This window comes from Onychomys torridus, chromosome 2, assembly GCF_903995425.1.
Source record: "Onychomys torridus chromosome 2, mOncTor1.1, whole genome shotgun sequence".
Classification (NCBI taxonomy): Eukaryota; Metazoa; Chordata; class Mammalia; order Rodentia; family Cricetidae; genus Onychomys; species Onychomys torridus.
In genome coordinates, this window is record NC_050444.1 from 78,224,502 (window position 1) to 78,244,218 (window position 19,717).

The 19,717-nt window shown below is 45.2% G+C and overlaps 1 protein-coding gene across 7 annotated transcripts in view; it reads left to right on the plus strand.

Annotated features, from left to right (window-relative positions):
• Palm2akap2 (PALM2 and AKAP2 fusion) overlaps positions 1-19,717 on the plus strand; it is a 474,173-nt gene that overhangs the window by 451,490 nt on the left and 2,966 nt on the right. For 4 of the 7 annotated variants that reach the window (XM_036179073.1, XM_036179076.1, XM_036179078.1 and 1 more), the window contains 2 exons: positions 10,829-11,007; positions 14,807-14,845. The exons of 1 other annotated variant lie outside the window; for it this stretch is intronic. In XM_036179073.1, the coding sequence (XP_036034966.1) occupies positions 10,829-11,007; positions 14,807-14,845 (218 nt within the window). The remainder of the gene's footprint in view (positions 1-10,828; positions 11,008-14,806; positions 14,846-19,717) is intronic. 2 more of the 7 variants (XM_036179074.1, XM_036179077.1) reach the window with 1 other exon arrangement.

Genomic DNA, 19,717 nt, shown 5'->3' on the forward strand with positions numbered 1-19,717 from the left:
ACTTGGATGGCTTGTTGGTGTTTTCAGAACTGAATGTCAATGCCTTAGTTACAAACAGGCTAAATTGCTGGCACTATCCAAAGATTTAGGCAGATTGGGGGCATGTTAGCTGTCTACGCTGGTTGCCTTGTAAGTTTTCTCTGCCACTTCATTTCCCAGGAAGACACTTAGCCAGAGTGGGTGCATACCCCAAATCTACAAAAGAACTGGATTAATCTGAATATGAGCAGGGATTAGTGTTCATTCTTTTGACTGAACACATTTGGTGTCATGAGATCGAAGTCAATGACATTTGGACACTGATAGTCCTGGAGCATCACGACTGCCTTCTGTTCTCTGTCCCTTTGAACTTCCCTGTATTTCACTGATCTGAACCCAGCAAATGTCTTCCTTTCTAAAGTACCCACCATTTCAAAAGAAATCGATAAGCAAGGCCCACATGAGTGCCGTGTTATTTTTGGACATCACTCTCAAAGGTTTTGGAAAGGGTAACTATCATGCTCAAACCTGTCGTTCTCGATTCTGAGGACGATTAGACTCCAGGCTATCCTCTGTGGCAAGCCTGTGCGCTGTCATGGCTTTCAGATAACACCATTTTGGAGAAAGCAAACCCTTCCACTTCAGTTTAATCCCCTCCTGTGGAAGCCAGTTCTTCCATTTTCAAGTTGGGTTAGCTCTTTTGCTGACTGATCCTGGGTATCTGTCTGCCTTGCCTCCTGGTAGTGCATCTACCTGGTAGGAGGCGCCACATGAGGTCCTCATTACTAACATGTGCATGGCTACTCAGTGCTCTGGGAATTAAGGCAACTTTTTCCCAGGGATCGGACTCAGCCACGTACAAGGAAAAGTCTACAGTCTGAATCTTACAAAGAGGAAGTGAATCAAAAGGCCTAATTCTTGCACGATCCCTGTTGAGAAATGTGAGCTAATCAAAGCCAGCTTGGGAGCAGGATGTCCCGACCCGTGACTGCTGGAGCCTGGACAGGATGTGACTGAGACTCTTACTAGTCTTGTGTGCTTCCCAAGGAGACTGGCACTTCAGACGCATTTGATCTTTGTGAATAAGCCTCTACTGAGGAGACTGGGGGAGGGAGGCAGGCAGGCAGGAGGAAAATGTGCCAGAGAAACCCAAAGAATCCATCTGCAGTCTACATAACGCTCCTTGGCTCCTTTTGGCCTTGAAAGTAGAGGTGGACATTTCCCAAAACTTGTATGTATCTGACATCAGGTCTCCTGGACAGCACCAGTCTCTTTCTTACTTCCCATTACTCAAACGTCAAGTCACATATTTTACAGAAGTACCAGTCAAGGAAGATAGGTGCTTTAAATGAGCAAGTTACTTCTCTGGAGTCACATCTGAAGTTCACTTCCTCACTAGTGGTGTGAATGCTTCATTTCACCTCCACACACCTGTTTCCTCATCAGTAAAAATGGGAGCAATATCGAACCAACCCTACCAAAAATGTAGACAGTGTCTTCTACATAAAAGGCTCCCAAGAATCGGGATTACTGGACCGGAGAGGTGGCTTAGTCGGGGAGAACACTTGTTGCTCTTTTGGATGACTCTGGTTTGGTTCCCAGCACTCACTCACATGTTGGACCACAGCCATTCAGCTCCAGTTCAAGGGAATCAAAAACCCATTTCTGATCCCTGCAGGCACCAGGCATGTACATGCTGTGCATAAATACATGCAGCCAAAAACTCTCATACACATAAGAGAAATAAATCTTTAGGATTTTTTTAAGGCTTATTACTGTTGATTTTTGGTTGCTGCCAGGCTTTAAGAAAAGGCCTAGAGACACCAACAGATCACCGATGAGCTGTTCTTTTGCAGTGGCCATGAACTTGAGTTAAATACCTGAACGTGCTTTATGAAGTCACTTCCTTTTCTAGTTGAGAACTTCCTTAGAATTAAGGGAAGGAGTTTTCTATAACTATGTCAAAAACCAAAGGATGACAGTCTGTGCTAAAATGTCCTCGGTGACAGTAAATTTACACATGAGAGCATAAAAGCATTCCCTACCTCTTCAAGAGAGAATCTCAGAACACACAACACCTTTAATCCCAGCACTCTCGAGGCAGGTCTCGGAGGCTTGCCCAGGCTGCCAAGGCAAGTCTACCAAGGGCAGCCTGGGCTACACAGAGAAACCCTGTGCTAGGGGTGAAAGTGTGTGCCTCCACCACCGCAGCTACATTTCTGTTTTCTGACGGCATCTTAAACCAATCATCTTCTTCAGAGAAACGGAGCTCCTCCCTCCTAGGGTTCACCGCCCTTCCAGCAAGGCTCACAGAGTAGCCCCCAAACCAGCAGTTCCTCAACCCCCACCCCAACTTACTATGAAGCAACCATAGTTGACAGTTCTTCAGACTTGTTCCACCTTCCAGGGGGTTTCTTATTCCTGATTCGGTTTATGATCTAAAGTTCCCGTCAACCCATTCTCCACGGGGGCCTTCAAAGGAAGAGATGAAAGAAGGAAGATATGCTCATGGTGTGGGGGTCACAGCGGGAGCCACACAAGCCCATGGATTTGGGGGGCTGCTGGTGAGCAGGTCGCTCATTCACTGAGAAGAAAGGAAGTGGAAACTGCAGCTCTGGGCTCTCTGGGGACTTGTGAGTGGCCTTAGAAGCTTGCCGACTCACCCCCAAGCTGTGTGAAGAAAAGACGCCATTGACAGGCGCAGGCCAAGGCACGTCATCTGGTGGGTGTTTTTGTTCAGTTTGGTTTGGTTTTTTTTAAATTTGAGTGGGTGATAGCTTTTTCTCTTGAGAAAGGTTAGAAACAAAGGATCTTTGAGTTATGACCACAGACTCCCCAGAGAGGGTGCGATAATCACCCAGATTCAGACAACACTATCAAAACTCCTGGAGTCTGCATCCCAGGCTTTCTAGAAGTGAGGGATGGTCCTGAGGAAGACTTGAGTCGTCAGGGATGACATGTTGTGTCCCAGTAGACACAGCCTTCCCTGCATTCTGCGAGTGGGAAGAATTACAGATTCTTCTCTCTGCCCTCTGTCAGTACAGCCTACCCAAGGGAAACCCCCAAGCACAATCAAGCCCAGAGGTCTTCTCTGGACCAGAAAATACTTTAACTATTTCTGGTTCTTAGATAGGAAACACATTCAGACTTCCTGGTTGTCTTTGCTTCTCTCTTTGTCTGTCTTGGGAGACAGCATTGGCTAGTTCAAAGGGAAATTCTAGCGCCCTTCACTTCTCAGCCCGCCTCTCTATAGTGCAGCTGTGAGTTTTGACATTTGCAAGCTCATTGTGTGTGTGAAGGTTAAAGTGGGCAGGTTGATCCAGCTATTGCTGCATGAACTAATCATATTTAAAACAAATATTCCCAAGCTGAGTGGGATGGAACACCTTTGTAATTCCAGCATTTGAGAGGTGGAAACAAGAGAATCAACAGTTTGAGACTAGCCTGGGCTATATGAGACTCTCAAAAAAAAAAAAAAGAAAGAAAGAAAGAAATCTGGTTTGTTTTATATTTTAAATTCATTTGGGGAGGATGAGGCAGGAGGATCACCATGTATGGCTGAAAAATGAAAAATGGGGACATGGCTACTCCAAGGTATGATTGAGGAGAGGGTTTTTACTTGTAGATATGAGGGAGAGGCATCTGGAAGAATACAGATTGAACATGGTCACTGGACTGGAGTGAGTCATGGGGAAGGAGAGAGAGAGAAGGCAAGCAAGGCAAGAGAGATCCAGGAGCAGAGCCAGCCAAGAACCAAGACAGCAAGCAACCCTTGGTCCAAAGTGGCTGAGTTATCTAGGGACTAGAAGCTGAGGGACCAGAAGCGAAAGCCCCGGCCCTCAGAGGGGGAGGTTTAGGGTAGGGGGTGGGGCAGGTAGAAGTGCTGGGTGGAGCCCCAAGTACCGAGTGAGAATTGTCCCGGGTTTCTTGACCTGTCAATGGCAATATAATCACAGGTTTCAGAGGTCAGGGCTTGGCCATCCTTAGGGAGGCTCTTCTGCTGCTGACTGACAGTGCTGTTCATCAGGTGCTGACTGATTTTGACCCCCATGTCTTTCATGTTTACCACAGCTAATCACTGGGGAAGTAGTACTTGAATCTAGGCAGTGTGGGGATGGAGCTGGGGTCTCACACTTGCTAAGCAAGCACTCCGCCATTCTATATACCCAGTCCCTCCCTCTTTTTTTTTGATAAATTCTTACTCTATTAGTCCTGGCTGGCCTTGAACTTGAGAGCTTCCTGCCTCTCCTTCCCTAACGATAGGATTACAAGAATTTACCACCACACCCAACTTACTCTCAGTAAATCCGCTTTTGTGGCCTGCTTCTTCTTATTTCCCCTTAACTGTTCTACATTCATGGCTAAAACATGATTGGTAGTGACTAAATAATACTCCATTACTAAATAAGACCAGTATAATTGTTCTTCCACAGGCAAAAAAAAAAAAAAAAAAAAAAAAAAAAGAGGAAATTCTGGTATACAGCTTTATGCCTTTGCTTAAAGATTAGCTGGATCTGTGCCAAGTCTTGTCTTGGAGTTGGTCAGCTAGTATACATTAGAGAATTGTATTTCATGAGATATCATTAGGATTTTCCTTCTGGCATTAATAGGAATTCCATGAAGCAGGGTTCTCCTGTTAAATGAATTTGAGCGGCCTGTACTCTCACTCATGGATTAGAGAGTCACGGCCACATCAACACAGAAACTAGAAGTCTTCTCATAAAGGCTCTCCCACACACCAAAACACCTTTTAAATTATTTATTACGTGTATTTATTGCATGTATTTATTTGTATATATGTCTATATACTGTCTTAGTTAGGGCTTCTATTGCTGTGAAGAGACACCCGGACTAAGGCAACTCTTATAAACAAAACATTTAATTGGTGGCTTGCTTACACTTTCAGATGTGTAATCCATTATCACGGCAAGAAGCATGCCTGTAGGCAGGCAGACGCTGGAGCAGTAGCTGAGAGCCACAACCTGATTCACAGGCCTAGAGAAAGACCATGGGCTTGGCATGGGCTTCTGAAACCCCCAAGTTCACCTCCAAGAAGGCTGCACCTCTTAATCTTTCTAATTCCTTCAAATAGTACCACTCCGTGGTGAGTGACATTCAAATATATGAGCTTATGGGAGCCGTTCTTACTCAAATTACCACATAGACACATATTTACTATGTGTGAGTATGGGTTGGGTGTCTTAGCTGGGGTTTCTATTGCTGTGAAGAGACACCATGGCCACAGCAACTTGTATAAAGAAAAACATTTCATTAGGTGGCTTATAATTTCAGAAGTTTAGTCCATTATCATCATGGCGGGACATGGCAATATGCAGGCAGACATGGTGCTGGAGAAGGAGCTGAGAATGGAGAAGGAGTTACATCTTGATCCTGCAGGCAACAGGAAGTTAGCTGAACTAGGTTTAACTTGAACATAGGAGACCTCAAAGCCCGCCTCTACAGTGACTCACTTGCAACCAACAAGGCCACACCCACTCCAGCAAGTCACACCTCCTAATGGTGACACTCCCTATGAGTTTATGGGGGCCAATTACATTCAAACTACCACAATGGCCATGGGTGTGAGCATGCCATGATTGCGTGAGCATGCCATGATGCACTGGTGGGGTCAGGGACAGTGAGCAAGAGTCAGTTATCTCCTCATACTGTATGGATCCCAGATGTTGAACTCGGTCCTTAGGCTTGAAGCAAATGCCTTCACCTGCTGAGTCATCTTGCTGACTCCTTTTTTTAACCCAGTGTTTGACAAGTTTGCTTGTGCAATGCTGTTGATTTGTTTGTAACGTTGAGGATTGTTTCATATAGCCAAGCTAGTAGAAATCAATCCAGCCATGTGAAGCTACCTGCCCTCAATTATCTTCAGTGTGAGGTACAAATTTACTCCATTATTTTAGGCAAGGTTATGTTTATGAATAAGTTGGAAATGTTTCCTTTCCTCCACTCAGGACCTCAGGCTGATTTTGTCCTGTGGGTTTCTTTGTGACAGCTGCAGAGGTCACGTGGAACCTGTCCCATGCTTTGTAAATGTTAGTCCCAGCCTTCAGCCTAAACCAACATGGGCCCACCCTGAGTTCTGCCTGGCATAGTCTGTTCTTGTTTCCCAGGGATCCAGACTGATCCTTCAAGAGGATCATTTTATGAGAAGGCCCATTCCAGAGACAGTCTGGATGGCAGAATGCTAATCATAGACCAGGGAGGCCATGATCAGGTGTCATTGGGTGCTTGATCATTCACCAAGTGAAGAGACAAATACAAGAGCCCATCTCAGGTTTGATGGGCCAACCTGGGATGAAAGTGGGGGATACTGGAACAGTGGGATATATACCCAGGATCGTCCTCAGTTTGGAGATTTTATTGGGATGTATCTCCTAGGTCACAGAACTTGGAGGACCCTTCTGAGGGAGGCCATAGATTAATGTGGCTGACTGCCCAGACATGTGCACAGACTATATGCATTACAGTCTTGTAATGACCCCATGAACCATGTGGTGCCTGAAGGAGAAGTACCAGAAGTTTCCCATCATCCTTTGTGAGAAGTCTTCAACACTGACCTCAAAAGCCTGAGGAACAAGTCAGCTGTGGGGCAGTCCCTCTCTAGCTTTTCAGTGGTCTGTGTGACTCCTAAGGTTGGATTCTAAGGCATGACTTGAACCATTCTGTGGGGGAGGACGCTTGGCAGTCTTAGGGTCCTGCAGAGAAGGCTGACCAAGGCATCATCTTGTGAAAATGCCCAGGCTGATGACCAGAAGTCTGAGGATGCGACACAGTTTCTCCTTTGTCTCTGGGGCCGGTGACAGTCCTTCCTTGGGCTTGAATATTTGAAGCCTCTTCTGTCAATTACCCTTCTTTGGAGACTCTTCCTCCTGTGCTGCTAAGCCAGCCTTGCTTCTCACGCGCCCTCTAGTGATTGTTGCTGGTATTACTTCCTGCTCCAGGGATGGGTTTTGTTCGGCTAGACTATGGAATAACCTGGAACTTAACGGTGTAGCACGGGCTGCTTCGAACTCATAAAGATTATCCTGACTCTGGCTCCCAAGTACTGAGATTACAGGTATGAGCCACCACACCCACATCCTAGACTTTTTACGTGCTTTGGAGAAGGCACTTGACCTGGGATTTTCTTGGGGTGGGGAGCTTTATCCTAGCATACAACTGTTTTCTAAGGCGATTACACACATTTAACAATAGAATTATTGGCTTATTAATTACACATTGAATCTTACCTTGTGCCTTATTCTCCTGGGATCCAGCAGTCGTGACAGAAGAAGCTCCATTGTGAATTGAAAGGATTCATAGACGATTGCAATGATCTGTGTCTTCCTGTGATTTTACAGTTTATTTGAGATGGCAGGCACTTGAGCAGCCAGAGATGATACAGGGCACTGTAAAAAAAAAAAAAAAAAGGGATTTCACAGACCTGTAAATAAAATCTTGTCTGGCGAAGATGTCAGTGTGAGAAACAGAAGCTAGACGTAGACTGTTTCCTCTGCTTCCTAGACATTTACTGTTGGAAGAGGGGTTGATGGGAGATGATCTGGACACTTGAGAGGTCAGCTGAAAAGCAATAGTCATCAACCTGGCAATGTGATACCTAGTTCTGGATTTATGGATTTGCACAAATGGTATGTAGAATGCCCAAGTCATTACACATTCTCACCTCACAGTTGCATCATTCCTTCAGATTCTGGCCAAATAGCAGCTGCAGTCACTAAATGCTTTACTAAGAGTAAGTAACTGGCCCAGAGCTATTTGGCTGGTAAGTAGTGGGTCCAGACTCCAGCGTACTGGCTCTTAGAGTCTAGAATCTAGAGCATGCATGCTTTTCACTCCTCCGTACTGTTTATCAAGGCTTCAGTTAAAAAGACAGTTGTGAGTCTGGGAATGTGGCCCAGGTAGTAGAATGCTTGTCTGGCGTATATGGAGCTCAGAGTTGGATCCCTAGTACTACCTAAAGCTAGATATGGTGGTCTATCCCTATAATTCCAGCGTTCAGGAGGAGTATAAGTTCAAGATTATCCTCAGCTACATACAGCCTTCAAGGCCAGCCTAGGCTACAGGAGATGCTGTTTCAATCTCTGTATGTGGTGTCGGTGTCCCACTGCCCCCAAGCCCTGCTCACCCCTCCTCCCGACAGGGCTTCTTTGTGTAGCCCTGGCTGTCCTGAAACTCCCTCTGAGGACCAGGCTGGCCTCAAACTCACAGAGATCTGTCTACTTCTGCCTCTCAAGTTCTGGAATTACAAATGTGTGCCACTGATGACTAGAGAGATGGCTCAGAGGTTAAGAGACTGGCTGCTCTTTCAGAGGTCCTGAGTTCAAGTTCTAGCAACAACATGGTGCCTCACAACCATCTATAATGAGATCTGGTGCCCTCTTCTGGCCTGCAGGGATATATGCATGCAGAACACTGTTAATAGTAAATAAATCTTTAAAAAAAAAAAAAAAAAGTATGCAGCCACCACCCAGTTTCAAAGAATTTTTTTACTTAAAAACTCAGTAGTTTTAGAGGTATATGCTAAGTACTCAGGGCTGAAATGAACTTAAGTCTAGAATTAGTTTTTAAAATTCAGCAAGTCTTCAGATGGAGAGATGGTGGTAAAATCTTGGTATATGTTTGTCTAGATGATGTTTATGACATGTAGGTGGTCTTTACCATCTTACCTTATTTCCATAATTAAAGAGCAAAGGATGTAGCTAATGAATTTGAAGACTTTGAAATATTATTTTACTGTTGGTATATAAAGACTTTATCTCACTTATGCAGGTAATAGTAATGAGTGTCAATAACTTATTATTGTAACTGTGGCTATGTAGAGGAGAGAGCTCTCTTCTCTTTGCTAATAACTACTTTTCACCTAATCCTCGGTGTAATTCACGGTCCCATGTCTCCCCCTAGATCCATAAAATCAATACAATGAGTTAGAAGAGGTCACAGAGACCACTCCTTCCAAAAATGCTCATTTTCACAAACATGGGAATGAAAGCAGAGAGAATTTGAATGATTAGCTCAGGGTTGAAGTGGAGCTTTTAAAGGAGGCCTGTTTCCAGTGGTGCACTTGGGAGGCAGAGGCAGGCTGATCTCTCAGTTCGAGGCCAGCCTGGTCTACAGTGCGAGTTCCAGGACAACTAGGGCTACACAGAGAAACCCTATCTTGAAAACAAAACAAACAGGGCTGGAGAGATGGCTCAGCAGTTAAGAGTACTGACTGCTCTTCCAGAGGTCCTGAGTTCAATTCCCAGCAGCCACATGGTGGCTCACAACCATCTGTAATGAGATCTGGTGCCCTCTTCTGGCCTGCAGATGGAACACTGTATACATAATAAATAAATCTTTTAAAAAAGAAAAGAAAAGAAAACAAACAACAACAACAAAAAAAAAACCCTAAAAAACCCTGGGCTTTCTGGCTCGATACATCCCAGATTCCCTCAAAAGGAGAGTGTGTGGGTTAAAAGCTGCAGCTCCCTGCCTCCCTGCCAGCTTCCAGAACCTTGCTCTCAACCTCCCTGCAAGCGCTTCTACATGATGGGTGTCACATTAGACATCTGGGGCGAAGTAAGAAAAGACGAAGGAACTGGGACTTTACCCCAACTTTTGGATATGAGTGGACCCCTTTATTCAGTGCGTTTGCTGCATATTTCTTGTCGCAGACCCCAACCACGTCATCCACAGAGGCTGTCATGAAAGAACAGCTCACCATTGCACCCTCTCAGAGATGAGTTTTGTGACACTAAAACCCATACATGTCGTTGACCCAGAAGCAAAGGCCAGGCCTTTCCCACCTGCAAGAAGTGCTTCTCTGGGGGCCGAGGCACTCCGTTGGTAGAGTGTTTTCTTGGGTTCAGTCTCCAGCATTGCAGAAACCAGGCATTGTGGCTAAGCTTGGACTCCTAGCTCTGGAAGGTAGAGGCAGGAGAAGTGAGTTTTGAAGCCAGTCCAGGCTATATAATGAGTTCAAGGCCATCCTTGACAACATGAGATACTATCTTAAACAAAGTTAGTTTCCAAAGTGCCAACCCTTCGGACATCCTGCTGTCATGGTCTACGACAGAATACATGTCCCTTGGACATTCAGAGCCCTTGTCTGTCTGTCTGTCTAACATATGTGTTTGAAGGATGCTGACCATTTTAGAGAATGTGCCTAGAGGCCCCACACTACTGTTTAATTAACCTTTACTCTAATCTCCCCTCCTGACAACCCCTGAAGGGCATTCTCAAGAGCTAAAATCTTACCTTTCCAACTTTGTTGTCTTTCATTCCAAAAAGTCTAGGGGCACCTTTGGGTCTTTAGCAGGTAAGATAAATGAAAGAAACTACCCAATTTTAAGACTGGTGTCTCCTGGGAATCTGGAGTCTCCTTCTCAGTCAAAGACTTTGTTGCAGCAGGACAGGTCAGCTGATAATTGGTTACCTCTGATGAAGAGGGCAGAGGATGTCAGGATCACGGGTGGCCTTGGTGGCCTTCATAGAACCTCAGCTTCCTCACCTGTAAGAAGTTGGTCTCTATGGAGCTGCCACCTCTGACAGCCTTATGATATGATCTGAGAGGATTCATGTCGCCACAGCCTCGGAGCTATATCTATCTGTCCGTCCGTCTGACATGTTGCAAAATGTCTGCCGGGCCTATTTGAGTTAACTGACTCTTTAGATCTGGAGGCCCTGAGATGTGTGTTGAATGTTTGATCTTGTAATGAAACCCTTCCACTTAACCATGACTCTGTTCTGCTCTCGATTTTGCAAGTGTGTGTGTGTGAACCAGTTTTTTTCCTCTTTCTAAAAGCAGTGCTGCGCAGACAAGCTTAGAAAGGGTGTTCTCTTCATGTTGTTTCAGGGAAAATAGAGAAAGTCAAACCTCCTCCATCCCCCACAACTGAAGGTCCCAGCTTGCAGCCTGACTTAGCCCCTGAAGAGGCCGCCGGAACCCAGCGGCCCAAGAACCTGATGCAGACCCTCATGGAAGACTATGAGACACACAAATCTAAAAGGCGCGAGAGAATGGATGATAGTAGTGTAAGTTTCTCTTCCTCTCCTTCCACTTTTCTGAGGGTGACTGTCAGTGTGCTATGCTTGTGTCCTAGTTCAGACCTGGATGTGTGTGCATTTGTCTGGTTGTCTTGCATCGTGGATCTGAAACCTATTTTTAAATGAGTGGTTTAACGTGCCTTGGTGGGGTGTGTCTTATTTCGTATCTCAAAAATATCTATCATCTAGAGCTGGTCATTTGGCGGCTAAGTCAAGCTTGAGGTGGTGGGCAAGTCTGGTACCTGAGATGGTGGGTGTGGAGGGAGATAGTGTGCCTGTGCCCTACAGTAGAGAAAAGGGTACACTGTCTGGAAGCATCCTCAGACTTCAGAATCTATGCTGTGATCAATCCTTATGTGTTGCACACTGCTCAAGATGCTACTATGTTTGGGGCTCTTCGTGAGCATAGTCATACCGGAAAGTACCATTTTAAATGACATCTAAAAGCCACACAACTCCCCATCTACCTTCAACCCTCAGAACTATGCACATGCCGGTCATGTGTCCTGTGAAGGAAGTCATCTACTCTGTGGTGTCCTTGGCCAGTAAGAGACTTGCGAGGTATGCTGAAGTATCCCCCACAAGCCTGGGGTCAGCCCTGGGATTCATACAAACACTCGAGAGTCTCTGGCATCAGTATTTATCTCATCAAATTACCCCCTCCCCCCCCCCCCCCCTCCCGCCACACACACACACACACACACACACACACACACACACACACACACATACACCATTACACTGAGGTCACGAATAGCTCAGATTGATAAACTACCTAGTTACTGCCTGTTGTCCCGGTGTGTTTATATGTACAGCATCCCCTTTCATTCTTCAGAGTGTCCCAGTTTGGATAAGCTGGGCAATCACCCTCAACTCGAATGCTTTGTGATTCACAATAGGAAGTCCTTGCCAACTCAATTTCTTTCATGTCTCAGCTGGATAATCTCAAGTTCAAGAGTTTCTGGAATGAATGCCAAATGCTGAAGGCTTCTTTTCAATCTGAGTGATAGAGAGAAAATGAAAGCACACACATCCCTCTGCCTAATCATGAAGGAGTGCTTGCTTAGCTGCCCTGCGAGGCCAAGGGGCTTCCCTCAATAGAGAACTGCCCTGGGTAGCTGCTGCAGCCGGTTGTACTGGGTTTCACCGGGCAGCTGCCAGCAGCAGCTCATGTTTACTAAGTCATGTGGCAGCCCTAGTATTTGGGCAGTCCCTCTTTCGGTGTTGTTGGTCACTGTCTGAAGTGCAGTCTTAGCAGCATACGGTTTCTTCTCTCCCTGTGATTCAAAAGTGTACATCGGCGGCTTTGCTGGAAGCTAGCCGAAGAGTCATGGACCGTTCAGTTGTGACCCACATAAATGCTTCCTAAGCGCAGTCTGTGTTTTTTGTGTGTGCTTTTTGCACTGGGGTGCAGATGTTATGTGAGGGCAGCACATGGCCACGCCTGGTGGCACAGATCTGTAATCCCAGACACTGGGGAGCTGAAGTAGGAAGATAACACAATCAAGGTCTGCCTGGGACAGTGGAAGTGATACTCCTGTCATAGGCAGAAGTCTAGACCCTTCCTTCAGGCACGCTGACACTCAGGCACCCACCTAGGGAATGCCAACTAGAGTTTCGTCTTTGAATGAATGAGGCTGCGTGGAGTCAGCCTTCTAATGTACTAATGACCTCCTGTCTCTATTCCAAGTAAGTAATCCAACATGTCAGCTAAGGGAGAAACCTACTAGTGAATCAGTTTATTTTTATTATTATTTAAAGGCAGGGTGTCTTGAGCTTTTTCTAGTATCACAATAGAGCAAAATCTGTCAATTGTTGAAAAATTTTTAGGGATAGGACAAAAAATCTATCCAATCCCATGTATCCCTCCTTGCCCCCCTTTTAAAAGAGACCCAAATCTCAAAAACCCATGTTCAAATTGCTTCTTGAGAAATTATATGGGCATCAGCCAAACTTGATTTCCAAAGCACCCACTAGCCCTTCTAATGCAGGGCACCTTTGCACTGTCCTGTGTACAAAGAAATGAGTCTCACTCCCTCCCCGCAGTTGGTCCCTAACCCTGTCTCCATTTTTCCTTGTCTTGGGTACCTGGATGATAATGAGGAGGAGATGGGTTGCTTGGCAGTCATTATGTAGCTGTCTCCCCTGTCTCTGGGAAGCTAACGGTGATTCTGGTCAAAGCCATGCAACTCTGTTCTCCTGGGCCTATTCACACACATTGTTCACAGGGTGACCCGTGGCTTCTTGGATTTTCTACCCTCCAAGAGTCTCCCATAACGTGTGCTGGTATCTTCAGTTGAGGCATCACCCTTGATAGCCTTTCTGTGTTCTCTTTTGAAGACTAGACGCCACATCAGAGCAATGATGGTCTCTAGAACCCTATCCACAGTTCAAGGGCCTGCTTCCTCGGTCTCCACACTTGGTGAAAAATCAAGGCTGAGGATTTATCTTCTTTCATAGAGTGCTTGCCTAGCATGATGGAACCCTGTGTTTCATCCCCAGCACCTCATAAACTGGGCATGGTGGCACTTACCTGTAATCCTAGCTCTCAGGAGGCAGAGGTAAGAAGATCAAAAGTTCAAGGTCATCTTCTGCTACATGGGGAGTTTGAGAACAACCTGGGCTAGAGACCCTGACTCAAAATATAAACAAACAAACAAACAAATAAATAAAATCCTATACAAGATAAGTTGACTGGGTACCGACTGGTAGAATCCTTGGCCAGAGAGGGATGTGGGAACGCCACACTGCCTTTGGTGGCCTTTGTCATGTTTCTGAACGATCCTCTCCTGCTAGGAGCAAGGGGGTTGTTTGAGGGCTCAGTTGATGATAGGTAGAAATTGAAACACTGAGCCTTTTGGGAATGTCTGAGAGGCTCCGTGTCAGTGACAGGAAGTTAGTATCTGTGGATGACCTCATTTGTTTAAGAAAAAAAGCTCAGTGACAATATGACAAGTTGCTTTCCAAGGTTTCCCCCACCCAGAGCTCGAACAGACTGCTCCTTGCAGTCTTCACCCATCTGGACTGGCGACCTTGTTCTGTGTCATCTCCAGGGAGTGTCTCCAGGAACTGAAGAGACCATTCCATTTCCATACCAATCCTAAATATAATCATCTCAAATGATTCTCCAAGGGCCATCCCAAGCTTGGAATCTTACCCAGGCCCACGAGGTTCTGATGAGGAAAGCTGTGGTCTCCTTAGTGAGATAGTACTATCCTAAGGGCAGGTTTAGAGAACCTGCCTCCACAACACACACACACACACACACACACACACACACACACACACACACACACACACCCCGTTTCTTCCCCTTTCCCTCCATTCTCTTCATTATATTATTGGGGTCTTGCTGTAATGACACAATGGAGTACAAGGCTGTTAAAGGTTCAGAGAAGCCCACAGGAAAAGCAAGGGCTACTGGGTTACAGAATCCATCAAATCCAGAATGGCCACCTAGGTCCTTGCAGGGGGAGAAGAAATCTTGTTAATTCAGTGTACAGAAAAATGAAAACAACAACATCTTGAATTAACAAAGCCTGGCTTATCTGATATTTTTATTAATGAGTAACAGAGTATCTACTTGCCTCAGGAGATACAGACTTCTTTTAAATAAACAAATATCAGATGAAGCAACTCCTGGAGAGGTTATGCAATGGCACCTGCCTGCCAGCCTCTTCCCTCCTCCTCACATCTGGCATGATGCCAGTGCCCAGCTGCCAAGGGAGGGGAGTCTGTGAATGTGTCTCTGCCATGTACTAACCCTGGTTTTTTCCCTCTCTGCCAGTACACCTCTAAGTTACTGTCTTGCAAGGTGACTTCCGAGGTACTTTTCAACTTGTCTGTCTGGGTTCTGATGCATGCTTGATCCTGGTGCCCACTGTCGTGGTCTGCCATCTCCTGCCATGTTCAATAAGGATGGCAAGAAAAATGCCTTCTCTCCACGTGTGTTTTCTGCCTGGCCTTTCTGACTCAAATGCTGGAGTCCACACAACAGTGAACACTGCTGTGCTGTGCTGTGCTGTGCTGGCTGTGCTGGGAAAGGGGGGGGGGTTTGGAGGAAACCTTTGTCACCCATGGATCTGGAAGACGCTGAACTAGAGAGCAACTGTTGGCAAGCTGTGTAGACTCCTTTTTTCTTCAGGCACAAGTAGCAAATAGATTCTGGTCTGGTTAGCACACAGTGCCACCCCTACAGGCTGAGCTCGTGATTCTGACTAGTCCTTCATTAACCTTAACACAATTCCCACCTCTATGGATGCAGGTGACTTATTTCAAAGGCAAACCATCCCCAGCTCTCCCTCCTCTCTCCAATCTCGGAACCTGTATTTTTGTTTTGGAAGCTCAGCCGAGCCGTGGTCCAAACCCTCTCCTTCCCCAGACAACTTCCTTTTACACGGATTTCACAAGCACATGTGATGTAAGAATGCAATACTAGCGGGGCTGGAAAGATGGCTCAGTAGTTAAGAATGCTTGTTGTTCCTGCAGAGGATAAGGGAGAGTCTGTCTTCTAGCATCCACATCTGGTGGATCACAATCTCCTATAACTCCAGCTCCAGAGGATGTGACACCCTCTTCTGGCCTCTGCAGGCACCTGATGGATGTGTGCATACATATATACACATACACACATACACATGCTCACATACATGCACACATGAGCTTAAAATTTTAAACAGTTTTAAAATGCAGTATTACTCTGTGTGTAAATATGTACACACACACACACACAGAGGATTGAATCCAGGACACATACATACACATTAAACAAATTTAAAAAATTTAAAGCCCAGCATAGTGGCACATGACTTTAATCCCAGCACTTGGGAGGCAGAGGCAGGAGCATCTCTGTTTGTTTGAGGCCCGCCTGGGCTACCTAGAGTTCTAGGGCAGCAAAGACTACACAGAGAAATTCTGTCTCCTGCCTGGCCCCCCAAATTAAAATTTTTTAATGCTGTATGTATATATACACATACGTACATACATACGTACGTACATACATACATACATACATACATACATACATATGCATGCATGCTTGGAGTTGAATCCAGGGCTTGACACATGTCAGACAAGCACTCTCTACTTAAGGTTATAGTTCTAGTCCTTTTTTTTCTTTTTAAAAAAGGTTTTTCTTTCTTTTCCCACATTTCTCTGTTTTGTTGTTGTTGTTGTTGTAAATTTTCATTTCTATAGTATTGCATTTTTATTTCAAAAGAATTATAGAATTATAAAGAACTGCAGAGAGAATCATTCATCCACCCAGCTCATAATTTGTGGAGGGTTGACTGTGAGTCGGACACTATAGTAGAGCCCAAGAAGGCAGCAGCTGCTCCTGACATCATGGAGCCGTCTGCCTCTGTGCCTGTAATTCCAGAGCACTGGCTAGACGTTTTCCAGAGGATTCAGTGTGGCAAATCCAGGTCAAGCCCTCTCGTTGCTTCTCCCAGTTCCCGTTTTCCTGTTTCTGTCGCCCTTTCTGTCCTCCGAGGGATCACCATTTCTGGGATGGGGATCATTCTTGTGCATGGTTTTAAACCACACCTGTGTTTACACACATAAGGAACACCTTAGGGTTTTGTTTTAGTTTGGTTTTTTTGCATGTTTTAAACTTTCTATAAATGCTAAGTCACATGATGGTATCCTCTTCTTTATTCAAACTGCTTTTATTTTATGTGTTTATCTTCAAATTTAGCTTTATCTTTTATCTCATGTGTGTGATGTTTGGGCTGCATGTATGTCCGTGCACCATGTGCATGCAGTGCCTTTGGAGACCAGAAGGCAGCATTGGATCCCCTAGAACTGGAGTTACAGATGGTTGTAAGCTGCCATGTGGGTTCTGGGACTCGAACCTGGGTCCTCCACAAAAGCAGCCAGTTCTCTGAACCACTGAACCATCTCTGCAGCTCCTGTTCCACTGTTCTTCGATATGTCCCCGTTTAACCGGTAGTTCTAGTGTATTCGTTAGAACTGCTGAACAGTGTTCTGTTGAATGAGTATATCCTTCCCTATCAATTTCATGTTGATGGAAATGTAGATTAAGTTCTTTCTGGTGAACTTTTTGGGGTTTTGTTTGTTTCTTTGTTGTATTGTGCTGGGAATTGAAGCCAGCTCCTCTTGCAAGCACCAGTGAACATCACCACACATCTTCCTGTGCACGTATGGAACAATGTCTCTACCTTCAACCGGGCATGCTTTTATTTACCAGCTCTTGCAAATGTTCTTCAAGTTGGTTGTATCAGCCTCCAGCACCACATGTATTTTGATTATGGCTCATTATTAGCAAAGTAACCATATTTTGTAGCTGTTGATTTAGTCTATTGGTGACCGATGTGTAAGATTTGAAGCTAATGTTGAGACAGTCACGACATGTATCTTCCCCATTGTCTGACTGTGGTCTTCATTTAGGAAGTAGCCCTTGGAGAACCAGGCCCTGCTCTCCCATCCTCACCGAGTCAGTATGGTTTAGAACAGAGAAACTTTGGCCAAGGATGTGCGAGGAAGATAGAATTGGGCCCAGTCGGTCTTCCACTGAAGTAGGAGGATCCCATGTTAGCTTGAATATTGATGGATCCTTTTTGCTTCATAGCCCTCACTAGACTGCCGCCTAAAAGCTGAACAATGGTCTTGAAATGCCCAAGCATTAGAAAGAATTTTCATTTTAGAGACTGTTCAACAAGAAGTGATTGTTTTTCTTCCACCAGACCCGAAATTGAATTAACTTGTGAAAACAGTAGGAAAGCCTTAAGTTGGGTTCTAAAGGGTGCTTGCTGGTGCTTGCCGCTCCTTGAGTCTCAGAGCTGTTGAGTAGCCATGTGGCTTGATGGCCTCGAGCATTGACGCCACTCCTGGAGAGCTGAGTTTAAATCCTGGCCTTTCCTTTTACTGACTGAGAAATGCAAAGCCAAGTTACTTACCCTCCTCGGGTGTCAGCCTCCTAGGAAGTAAATGCAGCAGTAATGGCGTGAAGCTTACAGGACAGTCCTGAGCATTACAATAGTAACCGATCCGAGTACTTGGGATTGAAAGTGTGCTATGTATGACCAGAGCCCCAGAAATGTTCACTTTGGGCCCAGAAAAGGCTTTAGGAAGGAAAGTTAAGGTGCAGTAATAGAAGTATTAAGAGTTCAGAGTTTACTGTCAATTTAGACACATACCCACCCCCACATCTGAATGACCCAGAGAACAAGAGCTCATTCATACCTCTCCCGAGGACTTGGCTTTTGGATCTTCCCAAGGCCTGTTGCAGGACTTTACTCCAAGATAGTCCCCAGTTCTAAGCTTCCAGAACCCAAGGGCAGCTTTACACTGAGGTTCTCAGCCATTTCAGTACTGGTTCATTCATTTTCTTTTCTGTGTCTTAACTGGGAGATTTAGATCTTATCAGAAATTGGGGTTCACATGAAAAGGGCATTCAAATTATCGGGGATGAGTTAAGAGCTCATTATTACATACATGAGCTATTTGAGTTCTTGACCAATAGATGTTCAAATTCAAACTCTGCTAAATGATCTGCAATTATAAATATAATTTTCCTGCCTGCTGCACCTTTTGTGGCTGAATTCTGTGAGGACAGGAACCCTCATACCCCCACATGCTACACTTTTCCTGTGACGTGTTGGGAACCCAGTCAACATTGGTGAAATGATGGGATAGATGAATGTTAACACAGGTTTCTGAAGTAAGGAAATTTGACTGAGCTTTACTAAACATTAAAAAGAGACTTAAAGCCGCGTGTGGCACCCACATGCCATTAATCTTAGTACTCTGGAGGCTGAGTTAGGTAGATTGTGAGATCTTGGATAGCCTGGGCTAAATGGCAGGAACTTGTCTCAAAAGAAAAAGAAAAGAAGTCACTGGAGACTTAACTCAATGGTTAAGGCTTCCAGAGGACCTGACTTCAGTCCCAGCACCCACATGGGGGCTCACAACTGTCTGCAACTCCAGTTCCAGGGGACCTGATGCCCTCTTCTGGCCTCTGCAGGCACCGAGCACACAAGTGGTTCACAAACATCCATGCAGGAAAAACACTCATACACATAAAAATAAATATATCTTGGGGCAGTGGGGAGGAGGGAGTGGTAAATGAGTTCAACTAGCAAGACAAAAACCCTTTTTGTTTTTTGTTTTGTTTTGTTTTTGTTTTTGTTTGAGCTGAGGATTGAACCCAGGGCATTGCACTTGCTAGGCAAGTGCTCTACCACTGAGCTAAATCACCAACCACATTATTTTTATTTTTTAAGGAAAGCCTTTTTTCAGAACCTTGGCTTTATTTTCCTATTCCTGGGAATGTCTCAGTTTACACAGCACAGCCTTCCTTATAAAATCTGTGCTCACATTCCACTCCGGGGTCTGTAGCCCTTTCAGATGCTGGGAAGAATTATTTGAGGACTGCCCTGTGCTCCTGAAACTGTTTGTCCCTTAGGTAGACTCCATGCTGTGACTTTTAATATGCTCATTGACATGGGGCTACTGAGGCACTGGAGTTTGTGACTTCACGCAAGGTCACACTGTCGCTACGATTTAAAACCTAGACCTCATCGAGCTCAGAGGCCATACTGCCTCCTGAGAAAGCCCATGCTGTTAGGGCAAGTGCATTCTCCAATGAGCCGACGAAGAAACTTGAAATACAAGGTGAACAAGAGACAAAACTGAAGTGTAGGGCTCGGGAATTACAATTCATCCGGTGTTATCACTC